Raw genomic sequence first — 25,431 nt, 5'->3', positions numbered from 1 at the left:
GCGTCTTTTGTTTGTTTTTTAAACCACAGTGACCAAAAAGATGAGACTTTAATCTATCAATATGTACTGTATATTACATGCTCATATTTGTGTCTATGAAAGTTTTACATAGGGCTAGTGTCCTGTGGGTGGGTGATGAAATATTAAAAGTTGGTAGTTCTGTCATTACAATGATAAAAACTTGAAAAAAAATCATCAAAAACATTCATAGAAACTTCTCAAACTTCTCCTGCAGCATAATCTTAATTTCTGTCCAGCTGATCAAATAGAATATTTTTCTCAAAACGTGGCAGTGCTAGCGACCAATATAAGCAAATGTAGAGATTCATTCTTCACCTGGGAAATATCATAACTGTGACAAAATATTCTAAACTCAAGGTATACTTACATGCTTTTTCCAAAGAGATTGTGTGATGTACTTATCCATAGTCAGTGTATTACCTACAGTAGATGACGGTCGGCACGCCCTCAGTTTGGAGAAGCAGACAGGAGTACCAACACTGAAGTAAAGCAATACAGTGCTGTGGTCGGGGCCGGCAGCAAAACGTATTTTGGCCACCTAAAGCCTCACCCCCGCTGGGAACGTCAGGGGCGCGTGGCGGCTGCGTTACCTGTTTTTTTTTTATTTCGGCATCCGTGTTAACAGGTTAGAGCAGCCACACTGCCCGCGTGAGATGTGTGTCTCAGCTGCGTCTCTTCTAGAGATTCAAGGTCTTGCCTCTTTTTGATGCGTGCGGCGCGCGGTTCACAGCAACAACAGACAGTGAAAGTGATCTATTGACTGTACATTGACATCATATCAGCAACATTACTACAGTTTCAATGTCTAGAAAGCTGTATAATATGTTACAGACTTTGAAGGTCATCTGCTGACTGTATATTGACATCATACCAGCTACAATACTACAGCTTCGATGTCTATTTGTAGAATATGTTACGGAGATGAAAAAAAGTAAAGACTTATTTTTAAATCAACACTTCCTGCTTTCATTTAAAAATAAAAGCCCTCAAGCATTTTTTTCTGTGGTCAGAATTCCTTCATTTGTTAACAGAAGGCTTTTATTCTGAAATATGTGCCGGACAGTGTTGTAGAACATGCAGTGACTTGGAGAGCTCCATTAAAGCTCCATGTTTTAATTGTGGATTATTACTATTATTTACAAATTACCACACTTTTCTTTACCTTTCTCTGTCTAACATAAATATAAATGATATTTATAATGAAATGAAATGGCCATTAAAAGGCAAACTCTATGTAGAAAGAAAGGGCTGACAACAGCAGCTGCAGCAGCAAAAACGCAGCAGACACGCAAGTGGTGTGAACACCCGACGCGTGAATCACTCAGCCACCACGCCACGCAGCCGCCATGCCACACAGCCGCCACGCCACGCAGCCGCCACGCAGCCGCCACGCCACGCCATGCAGCCGCCACGCGCTCCTGACTTTCCCAGTGTGGAAGAGGTGTAAAAGGAAGGCTGACCTAAAATAAATCTGTATTAGTTTAAGTGTACGCTATATTTAGAATAACGAGTTCAGAATAGAGTTCAGAAGATGCAGCAAAATACACACTTTCATAACTTTGCAATGTAAGAAATCACTGAGAGGAGTGAAATAGACAGAGATCAATATAGGAATGGATGCAGGCTTAGCTCACAGTTCAAACTCTGCTATGCCCTTTTCTTCCAATCTGGTCACCTCACAGTATTATTATTACTGTGGATATCTAAGCTCCTGACCGCCCGCTGACTCTACGCCTATGCAAGAGACATTACAGATGCTGTGACCTTTTCTACAGTCTACAGTGATCACCTTGAGGACATGCACAGTTTAAACAAACATGCACTAAAGGTTTTTATGTGGTCCAATAAATAAAAGCAGAATTCTCTACTTGGATTTGGACCAATAAAGAAAACCATACAAAGACTTTTTCAGTCCTGATAACGATAGCGATACCTGGGCTTTGGTTGTCGGCCGATACCGAGTACTGGAAAAAATCCCAGTCTGCTCGGATTGGCTTGCGAGAAAAATATGGTGCACCTTTGCAAAGGTAGTTCTCAAGCTGTGGGCGGTATATTCTAATGAGCCTGCTGGTGACATAGGAAGGGGAGCCAACTCTGAAATGTTTTCTGATCTAGGCAGCCCCCCAAAAAACTGACTGGGTTGTCTTATTTCACAGTTTGTGGGTTGGTAGGCACTCCAGATACCCAAATGTATGAGCACAAGCACTGAAAAAGTGATTTTTTTCCATGATATGCAAGAAAGCCAGCAGTCAAAGCTCTACTTTAATTGGGTTCGGATTGAATTATCTAAGTGCATGACAACATCCTGACTTTCTCTGCGATGACATGACACCACTATAATTCCACCCAATCTGGAGTTAATGGAAAACACATCAATCAATAAGAAGGTCTTCTATTCCACATATTCCCTGCTTCTCGAGTGGTGATTACCTCTTCAGAAAGAGCAGAGGGCCTGAAAGAGACAATTCAGCCCGCTGAGACAACCACCCCAATTAGGAGCCGTATTGGTCGCCGCCATCATCGGCCGCGGTCCGATTGTTTGTGACACTCATCTTGGTTGTGCATGTGTGTTTGTGTTTGCGAGCCACATCTACTCTTCCACAGTGAATCATTAGATGTGTCAGGCCAGTTTATCAGTGACTCTGATGAGCAGTGCAGCGGTGACGGCCTGTCGGTAATCTGGCTGACAGAGCAGTGATGGATCATTCCAGCCGCACTCTCGCCACCTAGACATGCTGTAAATGACTTTATTGGAGGGTTGTAATGACTTGTGATGGCCGCTGTTGTGGTCGTCGGGCTCACTTTAGTTTGGTTTCAGCCTGTCTTTCTATTTTTATGTCTTGATCTGTTGTCGTGTTTTGATGATACATACTGGCTGTGTGGACGTGAACTCTGTGCGGATCATTTTTCCTTCTCTTCCTCCAGCTTGTCGTTTTCCCTTCACATTTGCATCTGCTTGTTTGCTGCTCCCTGCGTCTTTTGTGCCATTTTCCTTTACTTCATCTTAACCTCGTCTGTTTTGTTATTTCCATTTCCCCTTACTCGTCCTTTTCTTCGTCCTACTTGTCTTTTCTCTTCACATTTGCATTGGCATTTTAGTTGCTCCCTGCTACTTCTATGTCATTTCCCCTTTACTTTATCTACTCCGTTCTGTTTTCCTCTGTCTGTTTCTGTTTACGGTCTCCTCCATCCCCCACACTCCCTCCCTTATTTGTTCCTCACCCTCTGCTCTCATTCCATCTGTCTCCCTCACCCTTATCTGTCCCATTTCCCTCGCTCTGATTCCTCCCCCTTTTCTCCCTCTCTTTCGATCACCTCAAGTAATTTCTCATCCTTATTATCGATCCGCCCATGCCATCTGTTCATCCGTCCGTCCATTAAACACTCTGTCATTTTGTCCTTCCAGTGTGACCCAGGAGAAGCCACCAAGTTGCTGTATGACCTTCTGTACACCGAGCCCATCAAGATCGTCCTGATGCCCGGCTGCAGCGGCGTCTCCACGTTGGTGGCCGAAGCTGCTCGCATGTGGAACCTCATAGTGGTGAGTGTCTTTTACTGTTCGTACCGAAGTGCACACTTTCTTTTTACTTACTATTCACCCCTTTGAAAATGGCAATGGCAGTTTTTCCTCGCCAAAATTTTGCGTAAGTTCGGAGCATTTTTGCGACAAGCTAGTATGACGGGGTTGGTACCAATGGATTCCTTAGGCTTTTTTAGTTTCATATGACACCAGTATCTTCACTCTAGCTTTAAAACTGAGCCTGTTACAACCTAAAAATCACAAGTTGCGTTAATGCGCTAAAGAAATGAATGGCGTTAAAACAAATTTGCGTTATGGCATTATCGCGTTAACTTTGACAGCTCTAATATACTGTATATGACGTCATGATTGACAGCTGTGAGTCTCTCTCGCTGACATGCTGCGGCCGTGTTCGGCTCACAATTGGTTCAGGCGGGTGACCTCGATACCGTGGCTCCACTGCCCGATCACTACTGCGCAGACTCTGGCTCCAAATGACGTCAAAATCTCAAAAGGGCAGCTCCCGTATCTGGGGATATTTTGGTTTCACTTCTATGCAGTGGGAGGAAGTGGAGACGCGTCGTCCCTCTTTATATACAGTCTATGGTTTAAAGGGTCAGTTCACTGTGATTGCAAAAGAAAAAAAGATTTTCTCACTTCACCTGTAATAGCATCCAGTTATGCAGATAGTTTCATTTTAGTGGGTTCAGGTTCTGAAATGTCGGACTCTGAGATTCCACCCAAAACAATGCAGGCAAATAGAATTTTGTTGGTGGGATTTACAGCATCGAGAAATGACATTTAAGAATTCAACACTAACATCTCTTTCCAGTGTCCCCGTTCCTCTGGAAAATCCAGAGCACGCTGTCAACAGTTTTCATATGGGGACTATTTCTTCGGTAGAAAATTGACAATGACAGCATTTCACAGGAAGGTCTGTGGATTCACCTCCACTGTATTTAGGTGGAGGCTGAAATCTTAGACATATCAAAACCTGAGCACATAAAACCGAAACTATCCTGCATGGTAGCTCTGTATGAACGCAGCCATTTACCATTCAGACCTTTTGGTCCAAAGCGACTTAAATAACTGCCCTGATCCTCCGTAGGGAACACGAGCGAGACGCCAAACAAACAACTAGGAAGACAACGTTGCATCTCGTCTCACGTCTCCGTCTGCGATGGACTATTGTTACAGATAGCACGGAGAGTGATGTGAGCTGATAAGAAATCTTGAAACTGACACTGAAATCTTTAGCTGTGTTGGTTCGTCCCTCTGTTTTGCACAGGCAAACAATGTAAAATGTCCTGTGGAAGCTGTTGCAAGCTGACATTTATCTAAACGATGATCTTTTGTGCTTGCGGTAATTATGCCAAGTTCCCAAAATCAATGCTGTAGTTGTTTATTGATTTTACAACACTTCACATAGCACTTTTAATTAGCGCCGACACTTTACACGCAGCAGTTTCACAATGCTGCGTTGACAGCGGCACTACGTGCTGGACAAAACATATTGCCTGACCTCACATACTGCATCATATTACATTCATAACAAGTACAAACGCACCCCAGATCTCTAAATCAGCGAGAGATCTGATGCCGCCTTCTGCGGCTGTTATTTTTCCAAAAACACTTTATATGCCTTCATCAGTTAGTTTATTTTGTTTATCTCATTCTCTGTCTTCTCTTGATCTGCCTCTCTGTCACTCACAGCGCTCTGCTTATTAGCTTTGTCCTATAATTGAAGTTTCATCCAGAGATTAGTCATCGAGAACAATCAGTTCTAGTGGTTGGCATCTGCCCCTCTTCCTCATTTCTGGTCCGTCTCTTTTTGTCGCCCTTTTTTTCCCCTCATCGTTAAAAACTCTTTCCCACATTTTGACTCTTTGCTTTCCTCTTTTCTCTGTCTGTCGTCGCCGCCTGGAGCTGGCCCGCTCTATTTCAGCCTCTTTCCTTCCTTCCTTCCTTCCTTCTTTCCATCGCTACCGTCTTTCTCTCCCACTCTTCATTTCCGCCTCGCTCCCTCAGCTCGAGCAGTCGATTCTCCCCGCACACAAAGGGATCTGTCTCTCTTTACTACACGCCACCACTGGCACAACCTCCTAACCGCCACACTCAATTATTTCTGTATGCTGCCTGCCTGCAGAAGCCTCCTCGCATGTCAAACAGCCTCATCAGCGTGCCGGGGAGGCAAAAGCAACCTCCGTTTCTGGACGCTGATCAAGAATGGGCTCTCGATCAGCTCCTCTCGGCACAGTGTTAATTTGATCCCCCATCTTCCTTTCTAAAAGCACTATAAGCCATAGACGGGCATTGATCTGTACTACAAGGCTACGGGAGAACTGACGAACTGAGAATCAAGAAATATTGTTTGTGGTTTTTCTGAAGCTTCAATGTGGAACTCTGCTTGTCTGTTGCAGAGTGCTGCTACATCGGTCTATTTCTGCCGCAGTCGCTTTTTCGCTCCATTTTAGTTTTGTCACTGTATTTGTGTCTGGTGAAGGTTTATTTGAGTGTCAACACAGGCAGCTCCTTGTTTGGTCAGACAATGTATCCTAATTATATAGTGAACTTCTGACTATTCATCTAGCACCATCATCAGGTCAATGTCTAAATACCTGCACAACTAATGACATCCCCATCAGCCTCAGCTGTACTTTTTGTCAAATGAACAGTGTGTAACATTTCGGGGATCTATTGGCAGAAATGGAATATAATATTAATAACTATGTTTTCTTTAGTGTATGATAATAAGAATCGTTGTGTTTTTGTTACCATAGAAGGAGCCGTTTATATTTACATAGGGAGCGGGTCCTCTTATTTTTTATTTTTTCAGAGGGCGACCAGCGCCCCCCAGAAAGTGGCACCCTAGGCGACCGCCGATATGGCTTATGCCTTAAGCCGGCCCTGGCTAGATACCGCCAGATCCTCCAAACTGTTCCTTTAATTGCTAATAACTAGGGCTGTCAATTGATTTAAATATTTAATCGCAATTAATCGCATGATTGTCCATAGTTAATCACGACCAATTACAAATTTATTTTTATTTTTAGAATTTAATTTAATTTAATTTCATTTCATTTCATTTCATTTCATAACAGATTTGTTAAGTAATTAATACTCTTATCAACATGGGAGTGGACAAATATGCTGCTTTATGCAAATGTATGTATATATTTTTTATTGGAAATCAATTAACAACACAAATCAATGACACATATTGTCCAGAAACCCTCACAGGTACTGCATTTAGCATTACAAATATGCTCAAATCATAACATGTCAAACTGCAGCCCAACAGGCAACAACAGCTGTCAGTGTGTCAGTGTGCTGACTTGACTATGACTTGCCCCAAACTGCATGTGATTATCATAAAGTGGGCATGTCTGTAAAGGGGAGACTCGTTGGTACCCATAGAACCCATTTACATTCACATATCTTGAGGTCAGAGGTCAAGGGACCCCTTTGAAAATGGTCATACCAGTTTTTCCTCGCCAAAATTTAGCGCAAGTTTGGAGGTTTATTTAACCTCCGTTGCGACAAGCTAGTATTTCATCGTTAGTACCAATGAATTCCTAGTGTTTTTTAGTTGTGTATGATACCAGTATCTACACTCAGGCTTTAAAAATCAGCCCGGTAAAACATCCGAAAAATCGGTGGCCCGTCGGATTTTTGAGAGGTTAATTAAAAAGTTGTGGTAATGCGTTAAAGAAATTAGGGCCACAAATCTGTGTTAATGCTTTATTATCCCGTAAACTTTGACAGCCCTACTAATTAGCAAATGAGAAAAAGATGTTGAACCTGTATACTAACTAACTGCTAGCATGGCTGTAGACTCTCACAAACAAAGTCCCACTTACATGCACTGGATTAATACAACATCGGTGCTCAAGTGTGTATTTACGGCAGAAGGACGGTGTGTGTGCGTGTGTGTGCGTGTGTGTGTGCGTGTGTGTGTGTGTGTGTGTGTGTGTGTGTGTGTGTGAGATTGACTTAAAATAAACTAAAATGTCCGTGTTCATGGTAATGAAAGAACACATCACCCAGTGCAATCAAGTCAAGTCGTGTCAAATTATTATTGGTCCCAAGTGTGCAATTTGTGCTCCAGCAAGAATAAAACACATAAATAACATACAATAAAACATCGATCATACAGCTGATGACATACAGGAAGCACAGTCCGTTAAGTGTCTACCGTAACCCCACAGCGGCTATAAAGAACATAATGAATATTGAATGTTATCAACATCACCATTAACAATATAATATACATGACTCATCTCTTTAATTCTGGACATAGGCATCACCACACAAGATCATCACTACAAATAAATAAACCTGCTGTTCCCCACCTGCCCTGTAGTGGCCCTCAGTAGCCGTGTTTTCATTCATGTATTTTTACATGCATTTTGAAGTACCGCATTAATAAAGCTGTATGTAAACGGCAAAATTCGATAAAACTTCATCAATAGCGCAAAAACGTTTTTACCCTTGCTTGAGGTGATTTTTGCCTCTGCTAAATGGGATATGGAAACGCCTTTGTCGAATTAATTCTGACTTAGCGAACATTTAACTCACACGAGTGATCGGCTGTTTCTGCTGTTGGCGTCTTTCTAGATATTCCGGTGCATTAGAATAATTGCATTAATTTGTCTTTGTCTCCAGACAACATGAACAATGGTCAATACTAGCTGACATGAAAGAACAATTAAAACCCAAATTCCTGAAGACCTCTCTCCATTTTTCTCTCGTAGATGGTTCGATGGCAAAGGCGACTTGTTTTGTTTCCAGTTTGTAACCTCTACTTCTTCTACTCTGTTTACTGGCGGATTACAGTACGCGTAAACGCAGCCTATACCACCAACTTGTGATAAAACTACGCTTTTCCCAGCCTAGATGGAAACGCAGCTACGATTCAATACATTGCGATACTGTAAGCATTACAATTTTAAAAAATCTAATATTAGGAAAACTGTCATAGAATAAAAAAACACATCACCATATGCATAAAATCAGAGACGAAAAAACATACTTTACTTTTTTTAATGGAATCAGAACAGTGATCTGCATTTGAATTTATCACAGTCCCTGTAACATCCAACATCACAGCACTGCTTCTTGTGCAATCTGAGCCGCTGTCTGCCAGGAATCTTAGCATGTAAACTGTTAATTAAAAATCTATACAATAAGTATATTGTATATATCATTGACAATAAGTAAAATATAAAAATATAGCCAGCATTATCCTTAAAGAAAATACGTTTTTCTTTCCTTTAACTCCCGTCACACTGTCTGCATGTGCTCATGTATCTTATGAACACTTATGGCGTTTATTACTGAGCGTGTGTCACCCGTCGACGCTGCGGCTGCTTCCTCCAGATCTTTCGATGCCGCGCCCAGATTAGCTGTCACCTCCTGTATAGTTTCTCTTCCTTCGTATTGATGCCTCCGTCTACCTGCCTGGGCCCACAGGGATTTGTTATTATGGGGAGCACACATTGTACATGACATTTGTCATCTAATGTCAGGTCCCCATCTCGCTCCCATTGGTGAACATCCCAGGGTTGTGTAGGTAATGGCGCTGGGGCGGCGGCGGCTGTCTTTATCTGTAATGGTTCCCTAAACTCCAGGTTCCTCGTTTTAAAGGAGACCTGTCGAGGATTTTTTTTATCACTCGTCACTATGAAACTAATTGCTAGAAGAACAGTCTTCTCCCTGTTTCTGTCTGCATTCTCCTCCATCCCTCTTTCCTGCTGTTTTGGACACACATCTTAGCAGTCTGCGTCTTGTGGGAATTGTGCCTAAAAATTCAAATTATATGGGTCCAAATGAAAGAAACAGATGATCACTTGTGCAACAATAATTAGATTCCTTTTTTTTTTCATTTGTTCGGTTTGTAATAGCAGAATGTGTCATCACAATTTCATGGCAATGTATGCATGGGAAATCCTGCATGCGGCGTTTTGTTTTTTCATTGAAATTACTGTGTTTATCGGCACACCTGATAAGCCGGAGGGAAGCTAAAAGGAGGGAGCGGGTGTGGATGAAAATGAGAAAATGGGAGCGGGGATTGTCTCTCTGGTTCTCTCTGTCTTTTCGCTGGCTTTCCTCTCTGTTGTTTGCTGTTTGAACCCGTCGCCATCAAAGAACACTGTGTACAGGGGAGGAAGAAGAGAGTCCAGATTTGAATACATTTTGATTGAAGTCTGTTCTACTACTGATGGACCTTCAGAAGTATATTTTCCCCCTAAACTTCTATATCCTTCCTGCCTTAGTCACTGTTTTCCTTTTCTTTTATATCTGTCTCATGTTTTCCAGCTGTCCTACGGCTCCAGCTCGCCGGCTCTGTCCAACCGCCAGCGCTTCCCCACCTTCTTCCGCACGCACCCGTCGGCTACCCTCCACAACCCCACCAGGGTGCGGCTCTTCCAGAAGTGGAAGTGGACCCGCATCGCCACCATCCAGCAGACCACCGAAGTCTTCACCTCAGTCAGTACCTTTAAACTTCTCCATCTCACCTTCAATTTTACGCCTTCGCTTTATCTCCAACTCTGTCTTTTATACCCTCACTTGCTTTTCGGCTGGACCGCAGAGGGCCAGCCCTACAAATACAAAAGTCTGTTACTGAGTGACTGACTGAGTGATGAAGTTACACCATTGGTCGGCCGAGTGTTGGAGTTTCCTCATTGGCCGTTTCTCTTTCACAATGAAAAGATATCATTTATGCAAATAAGCCCGTCCAAGCTGTCAAACTAGGCGATCTAGTTCTGAAATGAAATGAGATTCAGCAGTGGTATCGCCTATGTCTCGCTTAAAATGTTTTCAGAAGTAGATTTTGATGGATTGTTTAGATAACAGAAAGTTTACGAGCAGTCCGCCATGTTGTTTCCTGTTTGCAGCGGCAAGTAGAAAACCAGCGACCAATCACGTGCATTCTACAATAGAGAACGTCAACGCTTGAACGGTCAGGTGGCCAGTTGAGTGGAGCAGCGCATCCCGTAGTCAAAGAGTATTCAAGCAAAGAGACCAATCTACGGTGTTTTATTTTTTTAAACAGTCGCCATTTTGGACTGAAAACGCTTATTATATGTATAATATTTTATTGTTCTACACAAGCCATTTCGATAGAATATGATAATAGAATGGAAATAATTTAGTTTTACTCTTGTATGACACTTTTTAGGCAGACGTTTTATTGGCGTCCTGCAGTCTCTTTCACTTCTTGGCAATATTCGTTCTTTGCCCTATAGTGTCCTCGCTGTGTACCGCTGCATTTAACATTATAGACATGACCAATGACTATTAGTAGAACAATTTAGCCACAAATTCACAGACTGACCCGACACGGTCCAGACACATACTCGGTTTTGACTGAATCTTGTTTCTTATCACGTCCTTACTTTGCCACCATCATTTTTGGTAAAGTGTCGGGTCGCCTTATCGCCTGCCTGCCTCTATATGTTTGTTTACGAGAGCTTGTGTGTTTTCAGGCTATTCGGTGTTCCTTCAATCTTTCCAGGCGATTGATGGAGGATTTTTTTGAAGTAATTTGTTGGAGTATTGGTTGTGAGAAATATTGATCAGGCAATATATCTCTCCCAGGCACGGCAGCGGTCGATACCATGACACTCGGGTTGGTTCCTGTAATGGAGGTTAATGATCCCGCTCTCACATTCTTTCCTCTACCTTCTCGCATTCTTCTTTTCTGCTTTCAATTCGTGTTCTTTGTCTAAAAATCTATTCTCTCCCATGCTGCCTTTCTTGTTTATCATACACACTGTCCATCCCTCTCTTGACATTTCTCATATTCACTTCAGATTTTTTTTGCGTCTCTTCGGAATCGCTTGCTTCTCTTTTGTCTTTCTTTATAATCTCAACCCGGCACCTCTCTCTGTCTCGGTTCAGCTGCCTCTCTAACCTCTCCCCCTCCCCCTTCCTGTCTGTCCTCCCCTTTCATCTCGCAGACTCTGGACGATCTGGAGCAGAGGACGAAGGAGGCAGGCATTGAGATCAGCGTTCGCCAGAGTTTCCTCACCGACCCGGCTGTCGCTGTCAAGAACCTCAAGGTGCTTTGATTAAAAATTCACCTCAGCTGCTGGTCGTCTCTTCCCCCCCTCTCTCTTCCCTCCTCCGACTCACAGCTGCACACGATACCATTAGCATAGAGGCGATTTGATAGAGGAAATTAATGCGCCATGCTAATTAGCAACTTCTGAAAAGCCGTACGTGCCGTCCTGCGAATCAGCAGGAACTTTGGCACGCTGTGCCGCCACATCAAGCTGTGAAGCTATATGAAGCTATAATGTTTGCTGCTGATGTAACTAAGCCATGTTTTGTTTTCAGCGCCAAGATGCGAGGATCATCGTTGGGCTCTTCTATGAGACCGAAGCCAGGAAGGTGTTTTGTGAGGTTAGTAATTTTTCTTGCTCGATTGATCCCAATAGGATGAACCTGACTGGCTATTAGCACCAAATTGAGCTCTGTAATGAGCCGTTTGAATGTCTGAATGAATTCCCTTGTTTGGCAGTGCATACAACATGCTCAACACATCTCCGGGAATAATTCTCCTCATGCTTATTTATCATTCTCTCCCTCCCTTCATCCAACCTCCGTATCTGCCTCCCTCTTTCCCTGCTGCAGGTGTTCAAGGAGAAGCTCTACGGGAAGAAGTATGTGTGGTTCCTGATTGGCTGGTACGCAGACAACTGGTTCAAGATCAAAGACCCGGCAATCAACTGTACAGTGGAGAACATGACGGAGGTCGTGGAGGGACACGTGACCACCGAGATTGTCATGCTGAATCCTGAAACCGTCCGCGGCGTCTCCAACATGGTGGGAACACACAAAACACTATCATCTCTCCTACTACCGTAATAATTCTATTAAAGAGATATTAAGTCATCTTTGATGTTAATCCATGATGCAACATCAACACAAATTGAAAACAACTTTCTTTGTTCCTGTAAGTGACAAATAATAAGTTGCATTTGCATTATAGAGTGAAGTGAGTGAAGCATCTTATAAAGAATACATTACAATGCAAAATACTTAAGGCACTTAAGGTCCACTGCAAGTTTTGAGTGTGTGTGCAGGTAATGAGCTTATAATGACATCAAAGAGAGCACACCTGCGCAATACACAAGGGGAAATGGATTTTCCAATTGTATTTCACAAGGTACAAATACAACATATCACAGAAACTGGCCATCATGTTGATGATTCGATACAAAAAAAGCAATCAGGAAATAATTACATATGAGAAGTAATAAAAGGGAAGAAAACATCACAACACAAACATCTGTAAATCCATCACAAAGTGCAGTACCTACGACCCTCAAACACAGTTAACTCCATTAACTGATTTTAATGGAAAAATATTCAGGAAGAAAACACTTTAGTTTACACTAATTATCACCTGTTTTTTATGTCTCCCTGCACCCAAAAGGTGAGAAGAAAAAAGGGGCTGAAGTGAAAATGTGATGCTGATTATGTACCAGAGTCTACTGAGTTGCAGATGTTACTTTGAATACTTAAGCGTGTTATAGAGTGGTGCAGAAATGACACCTAAAACCCGGAAGCTTAAGAGATTTTGGCGTTTTGTTCTATGATATAAATTACGTCCGTAAATATCCCACTTGTGAATTTTTACGCTTTAACGTGTCCTAAAAGAGGAGGTTGCTAACTGAAGTGGCTAAATGAGACTAAACGTCATCACGCCGACTTTTACAGCCTCGTTGTGTATAACCACGTTCACGCGTAGTTCGTTTATAGCCCAACATTAGCTTTTTATTCTGGCGATTGCATTCACACTTCAAAAATCATAAAAGTGGTGTTCATTTCTGGAGATTATCTTGCTGAACAAAATGTGTAGGTACCATAAACGTTTTGGTTACGTCATTCCTGCAGCACTCTATTGCGAGCATGTTAGTGTGCTGATGTTAGCATTTAGCTCAAAGCACTGCTGTGTCGAAGTCAAGCCTCACAGAGCCGCTAGCATGGCTGTAGACTCTTAGGCTGCATTCACACCAAATCCGGCGGTGTGGCGATTCACTGCAGGGTTGTGTGGCGGCGTAGGAAAGTCACTTTAATGGCCCATTAACTGCGATGATTAACGTCTTTTGTTCCATCATGGCTGGGTTGCACAGTTCTGGATCGCCGATTACGTGATTGGCCACTGCAGCGTGACGTTGGGTTGCGCTTCTCCAAAAGTTCATTCTGTTTCTACTTTTCTGCCACAGGCTGCAGCGTTCCTTTTCCGGAACCGTCCTGCAGCGGCCGCAGCCCTGACGCACTACCCCATTTAGAATAAATGGGAGGACTTGCGTTTTTCGCTGCATCACTGGATCTGGTGTGAATGCAGCCTTATATGTTCACACTACCAGAAGCAACAAAACAGCCAGCGTGGCCAGTTACATCATCGGCGAGTCGCCGTTGATGTGTTGCTCAAGCGCTCGTTGAAGTAGTTATGTTGTTAAATAGCACTGGGAACTGGCTAACGGCATTTTTGTAGACGGAACAGGGTGAAACAAAAACGCATGATTAGTTGACGCTTCACCTCGTCATTGGAGCGCTGAAAATAGTTGAGACCATTATGACAATTTCACACAATAGGATTAAATAATGTAGCAATGACATTTTAAATTAGATTAACATGGAGTTAAACTACAACTTGACTGGTTTGCGGAGGCATACAACCGCGAGGTGGTAATTGTAGTTTCATTTCTGTGGTGTTCCTGCAGTGCACTTTCCAGCGATCGCTTGTCGGTTAAACACTGTGCCGTCTTCTTGGATTTTCTATTAATGTAGTCTGAGCTCTTTTGTCTTTTCATCCGCTGTGATTAACACTACTCTTTCTATTCAGCTCTTCTTATCCTTAATAAACGTCTTCTGCCCACCATCGATTCCCATGAGATGGAGTTTTGTTGTTTCGAACAATAATGTCATAGCTTCAATGAACTGTGTGTGACCAGACTCAATATAATGTTTCATAAAGCGTTAATAGAGGGTATAGAAAATAGATGTTTAATGCGGTCACACTCTAAATTTGCCTCTCAGGAAGCAGTCGTTGTCTGCTTCTCTTTCGCCCCGTCGCTCTCCTCTGTTCACCTTCTCTAATCCTCTTAAACTGTCTCTTCCTCTCTCCTTCGTCTCTCCCATTGTTCGACCTTCTCTGACTCCGCTGGTGTATGGTGGATCATCCTTTCATTCTTCCTGTTTACCCACCTTTCCCTTCTCCTTATCATTTCCTCATCCCCACCTTTTTCCACCACCCCCGTCCCCTCTCCCCCCTGTGCCCCTCCTTTCCTGTCTCTCACTTCATCAGCAGCTGTTGTTTATATTCATACAGCACCTGCCGCTACCTGCTGATTTAGCTGTTGACTTGCTGCTCAACGGGTGATAAGAATTACAGCCTGAACTCCGGCTCATAGTCAATCTATTCAAATTCAATTTCCAAGTTTGAAATTAGCATATTTCTTCTAGATAGAGCATTCAGATGAAACTGGTGTGCCAGTGCTGCAGGGTCTGCAGTAGCACATTGTCAGCTAGTTTTCAGTAGGTAGTGGCAGATTTAAAATGCCAAATGCCAAGGTGGAATATCAATGAGATGAATGTGACAATCGGGGGGTGTGTGGGCACTAATTGGCCTCAGAGAAATCCACGGGGACACCATGATGATTGGTAGCAATAATCTCCCGTCGTCACGCATGTATCTCCGCTTTCAGAGGGAGATCATGTTTGTTGGTTTTTAATTACAAAAATAGCTTAATCGGACACTTGTGAGAAAAAAGGAATATGTTTGATTAAAGTTGAAAATCACTTCTGAGATTTTATGTTTTTAGCAAAGCAATAGAGACGCCACAGGATCGGTCCCAGTTGCTCTGGGGCCACATCACAAAATATTATATTTTTTATAATTCAGCTGCGTCTTCACGTCAATGAACGGCTCGCTGTACATTATCCCGTTTATTACACGGCTACTTACTTAAAAAATCAATAATTGGACACAAAAATGGTCCTCCAGAGTCCGACATCAGAACTGCACCCATAGCAACGGTCTGTTATACATAGCAACGGTCTGTTATACATAGCAACGGTCTGTTATACATAGCAACGTTCTGCTATAAAGAAATAACAGACCACAGAATGCCGTGAATTAGAATTTCAGTATCAACAAAAATAAGAACATATAAGATCAGAAGATGTTACAGTAAAAGGAGAGTAAGATTATTATTAAGTTATTATTATTTAGAGTTTATTTACAGTGCACATTAATCAACATTTTAGATTCTACCTTAATGTAAATATGCCAGAGTTAGCTAAAGAGCTAATTTTTCTCTGTAATAAAAATGTATTTTCACAATTAACACTTGAAATGATGAAAGCACTTGCAAATGACAAGGTGGTACAAAATGTAAACCATACTTTGGTGTTTCATTTATACCTCTTTACTTAAGATTTCATTAAATTTCTTTTTACAAAATGAACCAAAACACCGACAACGAGGAAGATCATGGGTAGATAATAATGAGAATAAATATAAAACACAATTGAAATCATACCATCTGAACTAAAAAGAAATCAGGTTAGAACTGAAATCAAACACTATTACTAAGCCTGTTTACAAGATATTTAGTCAACGCTGATAGAGGAGACCATACAGTATATCGTTGGATGGATGGGAAAAACAACACTGAATGGAAAGGCTGTCGACTCTTCCAGCCCAAAAATAATTCAAATACACATTCAATTCAATTCACCTGGGCAGGTTATATTATTAAAAAGGGAATAATAACAATAATAAAAATGATTCTAGATTAAAAGTTTTACCCATTAACCATATGTCTCTACATTAAATATAAAGCTACAGCCAGCAGGCAGTGATCTTAGCTTAGGCTGAAAGCAGGGCGAAACTGGGGTCGATTCCTCGTCATTCACTTACCTCAAAAATCCTCCAGATGATCACAACACTGCTTCCCTTTACATCTCCTCCTCTTTGCTGTAAAGTAATAGACATATTAATGTGTAATATTATTAATGTCTTCTTCGCAGCATTGCATTTCTTCAGAAGAACTCCTCCTTGATATCTTACCTGTCTTGTTTTTTTTTTCTATCAGACATCACAGGAGTTTATCAGCGCCTTGATGTCTCGTCTGGGTGGAATGAACCCCGAGGAGACCGGCGGCTTCCAGGAGGCCCCCTTAGCCTACGATGCGGTGTGGGCTCTGGCCCTTGCCCTCAATAAGACCGTGGCACCACTGAAGGACAAGGACCGACGACTGGAGGACTTCAATTACAACAACCATGACATCACCTCCGAGATCTACAGGGCCCTCAACACCAGCTCCTTCGAAGGTGTTTCGGTACGTGCGGAGGATGAGAAAAAAAAAGGATGTACAGACAATAAACACAACTGTTAATGCTCCCATAGTGATTTATCATACATGAATAAGCAGTTTAGAAATAGTCCTTGTGGACGGATAGAAGGACCTGAGTGTCCACTATTTCTGGAGGGAAAATAAGAATAGTTGAATTTAGAGTAATAAAGTCATTAATAACCGTTCGCATACACTCCCTGGACACCTTGTTAGACAATCCAGCACAACAGCTCTGCCACGTATTCTACCTTTACTAAGCTTACAATGTTAGAACTCCCAGAGAGGTGTTAATGTAACACCAGCTTTCAGAGGATGTATAGCTTTCCTATGTATATTGACAATAAGGGTTGTTTTTTTTTGAGCCGTTTCCAGAACAGAAGTGCTCGCCATCCAATCGCCGAAAAATGCAATTCTTGCAGAAATCTCCAAATGTCAAAAGTTTTTGATACCAAATCACAGCATGGCTTTTTCTATGGTGTTCTTCAAGGTGTTTTAATGTGGTATTTTAAAGGGATTATTTATATTTTTTATCAGTTCTCGAGTGGTAAAAAAAATTGCTGCAACAACTTATGAGCCATAAGGGAGCATTGGAATGACCATCATATTCTTTTATCCTAATACTTCTATCGTAATGTTCTCAGCCCTTATAGGGCTGTGTATTGGCAAGAATTTGGCGATACGATACATATCATGATACAGGAGTTTGCGATATATTGCAATACTGTAAGCAAAGTGACATATTGTAATTTTTTTAATCTAATTTTAGGAAAACTGTAGTATAAAGAACACACCACCATATCCATAAAATCTGAGTAACTTTGTACTTTGTTTTGCAAACAGAACAGTGGGATCTGCATTTACCACAGTTCCTGTAACATACAGCATCATAGCTCTACTTTGAGAGGTCGCATACACTGAGAGGGCGTATATCTTTGCAAATTAAATAAAGTATGGACTGAGTTCATCTTTGCATGTTTTTGAGAATTGATACAGAATCACAAAACATAATGTCACGACACTTTTATATTTTTGATATTTTCTTACATCCCTAAGCCCTTATACAATGAGCTAAGCCAGGGGTCGGCAACCTTTACTATCAAAAGAGCCATTTAAGACAAAAAAAAATCTGTCTAGAGCCGCAAAACATTTGATCATTGTGATGAAGGTAACAGTTTATAGTCTAAGTATATAGTATATAAGTCTAATGCAGTGAGGGCCAAAGAGCAAATGTACTACGGAGTATTAGAGCGACACTGAGGGAAAAAAAATCGGAGATTTCCTGAATAAAGTCGTAATATTATGAGAATAAAGTTATAACTTTACGATAAAAAAATCGCAATATTACGAGAAAAAAGTCGTAATGTTACAAGAATAAAGTCATAACTTTACGAGAAAAAAAAGTTGTAATATTACGAGAATAAAGTCATAACTTTGCGAGAAAAAAAGTCGTAATATTACGTGAATAAAGTCATAACTTTATTCTCATAATACGTACCATAGACCTACAACAATGAGAAATAAAAATGAAAATGTAAACAAATAAACAGTTATTCATTTCCATTTATAAAAAATCCACAGGGAGCCACTGGAGAGGAGCTAAAGAGCCGCATGTGGCTCCAGAGCCGCAGGTTGCTGACCCCTGAGCTAAGCTAACTGGCTATAGCTTCATATTTAGCATACACACATGATTGGGGTATCAAGCTTCTCATCTAACTCTTGGCAAGAAAGCAAATAAGTGTATTCATCAAAATGTCAAACTGTTCCTTTAGTCGTTTGCAGTAATAATAGAAACACTTCCTCTTGTGTGTGTCTCAGGGCCAAGTGGTGTTTGACGCCCAGGGTTCCAGGATGGCAATGACTCTTATCGAGCAACTGCAAGGTAAAACACTCCCACACTGTCCTCCCACAGATGTTGTATTGCATTAAACAGTAAATGTCACTTATTCATAAAAAAAATAAATCACAGCAGACTGTTTTCCTCGTGTATCGATTGTTGCTTTCAGCTCATTTCAGAGAAAAGCCTCTTTTTTTTTGGGAGGGGATTGTCGCAGACTTCCCTGCGATTGGTCTCAATATCCTATAATTGCACATGCGAATGGGGTTGATGCAGGAATGTGTTGACTCAAGGCTTCGCTCTAATTGGGCACAAGCCTTTCGTTTTAAGCCGTTTCTGGAAATGGCATCCTATTTGTCAGCAGTGACTTAATGAGTTTCCCCGCACAGGATAAGGTTGAGGATTATTTTCTACCTCTGTTCCCTTTGGTGTCCTAAAGGATAAGGATTTATAATCCTGCCCCTTTTCCCCTCACACTCTGTCTCATATTTCCTGTTGTGGTGTCGAGGTAATTTGACATCCACAATGAGACGACCTGACTTGCATCCCTGAATCACTGTGGGACCTCATCAGTATTACTGGTCAAGACTGCCACATAAGCTGCTTTTTTTTTCTCTCCTTCCTTTTCTCCTTCTTCTCCCCTTGGTACTTCTTTGTTTGTCCTTTCTTTATGCACATCTTCATCCCTCATTTCTTTTATCTTTTCATTGTGTATCCTTTCTGTACCCACACATAACATTAATATGAAAGCACGGGAATGATAGAAAAATAGTTTAATAGTGGTTTTATGAATAGAAAGTAGTTCTATCAAGTTTTGTTGTATTGGGATCATGATCCCCCACAAAACACCAGGGAAGGAAATGAAATACACAAGCATGACTAATTAAACTTTCTTTTTCCTTTGTGCTTTTATTTCACTCTCTCACTCTAACTTTTTCTTTCTCGTCCAATCATCTAGGAGGAAGTTACAAGAAGATCGGTTACTATGACAGCTCTCAGAAGAACCTCTCCTGGTTTGGCAATGATGTTTGGATAGGTAAGATGGAGTTCATGACACCGTCTTCACTCAGCTTCCTGTGTCCTGTCTGTCACGATGTGAGTCAACAGGGTCACATTTCTATGCTTTGACATTAGACCTCCTCCGGCGGGGCTTAATTTAGACTGTGTAAATGACATATAATCATGCTGGGTTTTCTCTAACCGCTAGTTTGGGTGAAACTAGTTATTTGGATGCTGACGCTCGCCCAAAAAGAGCAGCCTGCACACACTCACGCTCCAACATGTGTTAAAATGTTGGCGCAGCAGATGCTCAGTAATCAAACTGGGCAGCAGCTAGGTTTGACTGACGAACCCAGGAGTTTTCAACGTCTAACACTGCGGGTTCACACACACACAGTTATCTGCGGGCTACAACTCTTTTTAGCACAGATTTGTTAACATTTTGGCAAACTGGCACCATCATAAGTATGCAGTATGCATTAGCAGTTCGTCTTTGCAATGCACCAATGGATGTACAGACAACTGTCGCTGGATTACTTTGATACCGAAGAAAAGTTACAAATGTGAGGATTTTCAGGCAAGCTCTGGACTATGACGTCTTTTTTCTGATTTTGGACGTTTATTCGGGATGGACATTGCAGATAATGATATCCTCAGAAAGTGCAAGTCACACTCAATCTTTGACTGGGTTATGACTCCAAAAAGGAGTGCGAGTTGTGAAGCAAATCGCAGCAATCAGGCACCTTAAAAAGCACTTTACAAAGTGAAGCTTTCAAAGTACCTTAATGGCCTCCGTGAGCTGCGTGTCACAGCCTCTGCTGCAGCTCCAACTGCTGACCGAGTTGCTAAGTGGGACAAACCAAATTCTACAACACCTGCCCGTTGTTTCAGGAACACCGACATGCACCTATCTTTTTCACCTTTGCCTTCACGTCTCTCCCTCCGCGCCTCAAGCCTCACAGCCTCACAGCCTCACAGCCTCACAGACGAACTTTGTTTTTTACATCAGTCTGCTAAAAGACACAAACCTTCTATCTAACTCCTGCCGCCTGTTTTTCTAGTTTGCTGTGAAAACCCATTACTGCTGATTTTCCTCAGACACCAAGACCAATTCTGTGGTTGTTTACTGGCCCGTCCCTCCCTGGAGAGGTGACATACTTGTGCCTGGACAGAGTGTGCCACTAATCAATCCTGCACGCCTCGGTGGTCCGTAGAGAGCCGCCTTTTTTAGGCTTTTAAGGAAATGATCAGTTGCCAAGGCTTAACCGAACCCAGAGGAGGTAGTGATTCCAGGTCAGCATCAGCGGCGAGGGACGGGTGACCTGTATGCATGTAGGCAACATGTCCGTCACCAGACCAGCTGCCAGCTCTTTAGTTTGGCTTGTTGACTGGCTCTGTGTTAGCCCAGTTAAAACCCGCCGGGTCAGAACTCGCTCTCTTACTTGTCAGAGGTGAGTTTTGTTGCATTGTTTCCTCTATTGGAGCTTGATTTCATTGTTCACTGTTCACCAAATAAAGACACATCCATCTGACATCTACTTGTTGAGAGGAAATGAGTAATTTCCTGCTCTCTGGAGCTGACTCAGTCTGGGGAAGTTTTTTTTTTTTTTTAACAGGGAGGGAGGGGGGTGGTGGTGCGCTTGATTTGCTCCACGCTGACAGGGTAGAGTACACATGGGGGTTCTCAACTTAACCCCGCCGCTTGTTTTCCTGTGTGTTTACCAGGCGCCTCCCTGCCTCACTTTCTCACTCTCTTCACGGTCGCCCTAACAACCACTTCAGCTCAGCTCGTCTTCTAATCGCTGTGGCAACTGTTATAGAGCCTGGTCTCCATGGCAACACCCTGTCCTGATTCCTTGATCAAGGACGGAGGAGGGTTTAAATGGTGCAAACGCATTGACTGAATGGACGCTCGACACATGCACACACATATACACAAACACACGCAGCATTAATTATTACTGTTCCATGCTGTTCATTCACATATACAGTCTATAGTATCCTCTTGTATGCATAACATAATAGTAATAGTGATAAATGTGTGCTTTATGTCAAATTGTATATAAAAAAAAACATTTAAACTAGGGCTGTCAATCGATTAAAATATTTAATCGCATTAATCACACATTAATCACACATTTTTTATCTCTATCTCTTCAAAATGTACCTTAAAGGGAGATTTGTCAAGTATTTAATACTCTTATCAACATGGGAGTGGACAAATATGCTTGTTTTATGCAAATGTATGTATATATTCATCACTGGAAATCAATTAACAACACAAAACAATGACAGATATTGCCCAGAAACCCTCACAGGTACTGCATTTAGCATAGAAAAAAATGCTCAAATCATAACATGGCAAACTGCAGCCCAACAGGCAACAACAGCTGTCAGTGTGTCAGTGTGCTGACTTGACTATGACTTGCCCCAAACTGCATGTGATTATCATAAAGTGGGCATGTCTGTAAAGGGGAGACTCGTGGGTACCCAGAGAACCCATTTACATTCACATATCTGGAGGTCAGAGGTCAAGGGACCCCTTTGAAAACGTCTATGCCAGTTTTTCCTCGCCAAAATGTACCTCCTTTGCAACAAGCTAGTATGAAATAATTGGTACCGATGGATTCTGTAGGTTTTTCTAGTATCATATGATGCTAGTATTTTCACTCTAGCTTTAAAACTGAGCCCGCTACAACCTAAAAATTGTTGCGTTAATGCATTAAAGAAATGAATGGTGCTAAAACAGATTTGCGTCAGCGCGTTATTATTGCGTTAACTTTGACAGCCCTAATTAAAATACAATAAAACAGGATAGATGATGAAAATAAAATTTAATTTAAATAGAAACAAAACTTTAAGTCATATTCAATAAAAGCAAGAATAAAAACATGAGATGTTTCTTAAAAGAATAAGAAACAGTTGTTCTCTTTGTCCTGCTTTATTATCACAGACATGTCTGAACTAACCGCAAACGCTCGACTCTCACACGAACTCACCTCTTTCATGAAGCTGTGATGTTTAGCCCACGAAGGTCTAGGGCTTGTGGGAAATGAGGTTTGTTAAGCAAAACAGAAATATTGAATATACGATATTAGATCAATTTTTAAAAAAACTACGGCCCTTATGTACATATATGAAGCGAGCCACACGACAGACTGTTGAGAAAGGCTCTGTTCCAAGACTTTCAGTTATCAGCATTGTTACAAATGGATTTTAATTAAGTTTTCTTACTTCTGTTGCAGGACCTATAACCTCCAGTTGGCTCTTTTTATGCTCTATTTTACTTGTTAAAGTTTAAAAACTCTGGCAGCATACGTCACACTTGGTTCTACATTTTAAAACGCACATATGTGATGAGTTTGGGTCACTGCACATTTGTGCTACTATTCAACACATCAACGTGAGTTGTGTACGCTGTTAGGACTGAATGCTCTCATGTAGCTCATATAGTAGATGTGCTGGAAATCTCACAGATGGTCAAACACTTTTCTTTCTCAAAACATTCTCATGAACACATTTTCTTTATGGCAGAAATGTGGAAAGCTTAAATTGAAGCCTATATATACAGGGTATCTGCAGGTCTTCAGAAGTCTTTAAAAGCATTGAATTCAGTTTCCTGAAAAAACGGCCTTAGAAGGTATTAAAAAGTCTTTAATTTAATTCATGAATGTCTTAAATATTTTTATCTTGCCTGCCATAGACGGTGATGTTAGTTCTAAAATGTTTTTGTATCCGATTGTGGGCTTTTGGGATGCACTTATAAACCAGAAGTATGATTGTTGCGACTTGAAGCTTTTTAATCCTTTTTTTGTGGAGTTTCAGTCGGCACCATCAGACCTGTAGAAAACACTGGTGTTACTGCTAACATCGTCTCATAAAGTGCCTTACATGAATTCATACAATTTACGATTTTCTTCTGCTTATCCGGTTTCAGGTTGCATTCATTTAATTAATTATATCATTAGGAATTATTAATTATATTATTATTATTATTGTTATTACTATATAAGTGACACAAGGGTGGAGCTAAGTACAACCGAACGCTGAATAAGACATTTTAGGCGACCAAAAATGTTACAATTAACTTTGATGAACTGAAAACACACTGCAAAAGGGTTAAAGTTGTAAGACGAAAACACAGACAACTCCTAGAGAGGACAACGCCGTGGTAGCAACCTGTCAATCACAAGGTAGCCCCGCCCTAAAGCATCCCCTGCTTTATGGTCTATTTGACTCTAAATGGGACCATAATTTACTAAATGAACATCATGCTGTATTGAAGAAGACTTGAAACTATTGATTGAGACCATAAACTCATGTTTGCAATGTTTACTGAGGTAATAAATCAAGTGAGAAGTAGGCTCATTTTCTCATAGACTTCTATACAATCAGACTTCTTTTTGCAACCAGAGGAGTCGCCCCCTGCTGGCTGTAAGAAAGAATGCAGGTTTAAGGCACTTCTGCATTGGCTTCACTTTTCAGACCAAGAGGTAGCCGCCTGGTTATATACTGCTGGGAGTACAGAAAAAAAAGTGATATAATAATACATAATTTGAGGCCATATATTGTCCCTACTGGTTTTCCATCCTATTTTCATACTTTGGTAAGCATGATCGTGAAACAGTTATTAAATTTAATTCCATGAGGCATTAAAAAGTCTTAAATTAACCCTGCAGACACCCTCTTATATTATGATATGACACAAAACGCCACTCGGTTGTGTGACGGCGGTGACATGCATCTAAACAGAGAGCATGATGGGCGTGTTGACACCCTGCGACCCTCGAGGGGGCGACACTCTGACACTTTCCTCTGACATCTGACACATCAGCTTCACGCGGGGCTGACACTCCTGCTCTGCTTCCCCTCTGACACACACACACATACACACACACACACACACACACACACTCTGTCACCCTTTACTTTTCTCTCACACACACTAATCACACTCTGTATGCACATATAAATGCTCCCCTGCACTCATATGCACCCTCGAGCATTCATGGTTACTGTATAGGTGCCTACTATGTATACAGTATATATACAGGTACAGTCCATATTGGCATATGGGGGGGGAGTGCACACACACACACACACACACACAAACACACGCACACACACACACACACACACACACCACACACACACATATCTGCAAGCAGCAGTCCCAGATTGAGAAAGACGGATAGATGGTGTCTGTTGAGGGTAAAACCAAGCTCCCTGTCCATCTGCCCCTCACTGAGGAATTATTGTACTTTAAAGCTACACAGGCATATATAGGTAGTTCAAATAAAGACACACACTTTTTTACTCTTAATTAACACCAAAGTTGTCAACTTGCTTACTAAATTACGTTACAGTATAGTATAATAATGAAATTGGCATTTAAGTGAGAATCATTGTAACAGTCGAAGTTGGTTGTAAATATATTTTACTTATCTGTGCTTCAGCATTATCAATATTTTATGGAGGTTGTAGAGTTCATGCACTGGAGCTGACCCATAAAATGTATACATGTGTACGCTGCTGTGCTGTAAGCAGTGGTGGAAGAAGTATTCAAATAATTTACTTAAGTAAAAGTAGCAATACTTACTTACTTACTTAGGCATTTAAATTCCATAAGGAACATAGGCCAATGAGAAATCTTCTCCGGTCCTGTGCCCTCCGATCCGGTT

At 41.5% G+C, this 25,431-nt stretch overlaps 1 protein-coding gene across 2 annotated transcripts in view; it reads left to right on the top strand.

Moving 5' to 3' along the window:
• Nucleotides 1-25,431, top strand: part of gabbr1a (gamma-aminobutyric acid (GABA) B receptor, 1a) — an 85,417-nt gene that overhangs the window by 34,329 nt on the left and 25,657 nt on the right. For both annotated transcript variants that reach the window (XM_037784171.1, XM_037784172.1), the window contains 8 exons: nt 3,428-3,562; nt 9,860-10,030; nt 11,506-11,607; nt 11,885-11,950; nt 12,182-12,373; nt 16,657-16,902; nt 18,733-18,796; nt 19,710-19,787. In XM_037784171.1, the coding sequence (XP_037640099.1) occupies nt 3,428-3,562; nt 9,860-10,030; nt 11,506-11,607; nt 11,885-11,950; nt 12,182-12,373; nt 16,657-16,902; nt 18,733-18,796; nt 19,710-19,787 (1,054 nt within the window). The remainder of the gene's footprint in view (nt 1-3,427; nt 3,563-9,859; nt 10,031-11,505; nt 11,608-11,884; nt 11,951-12,181; nt 12,374-16,656; nt 16,903-18,732; nt 18,797-19,709; nt 19,788-25,431) is intronic.

Source organism: Sebastes umbrosus, chromosome 11, assembly GCF_015220745.1.
Source record: "Sebastes umbrosus isolate fSebUmb1 chromosome 11, fSebUmb1.pri, whole genome shotgun sequence".
In the NCBI taxonomy this organism is placed as follows: Eukaryota; Metazoa; Chordata; class Actinopteri; order Perciformes; family Sebastidae; genus Sebastes; species Sebastes umbrosus.
This window is presented reverse-complemented; position numbering and strand designations above follow the sequence as displayed.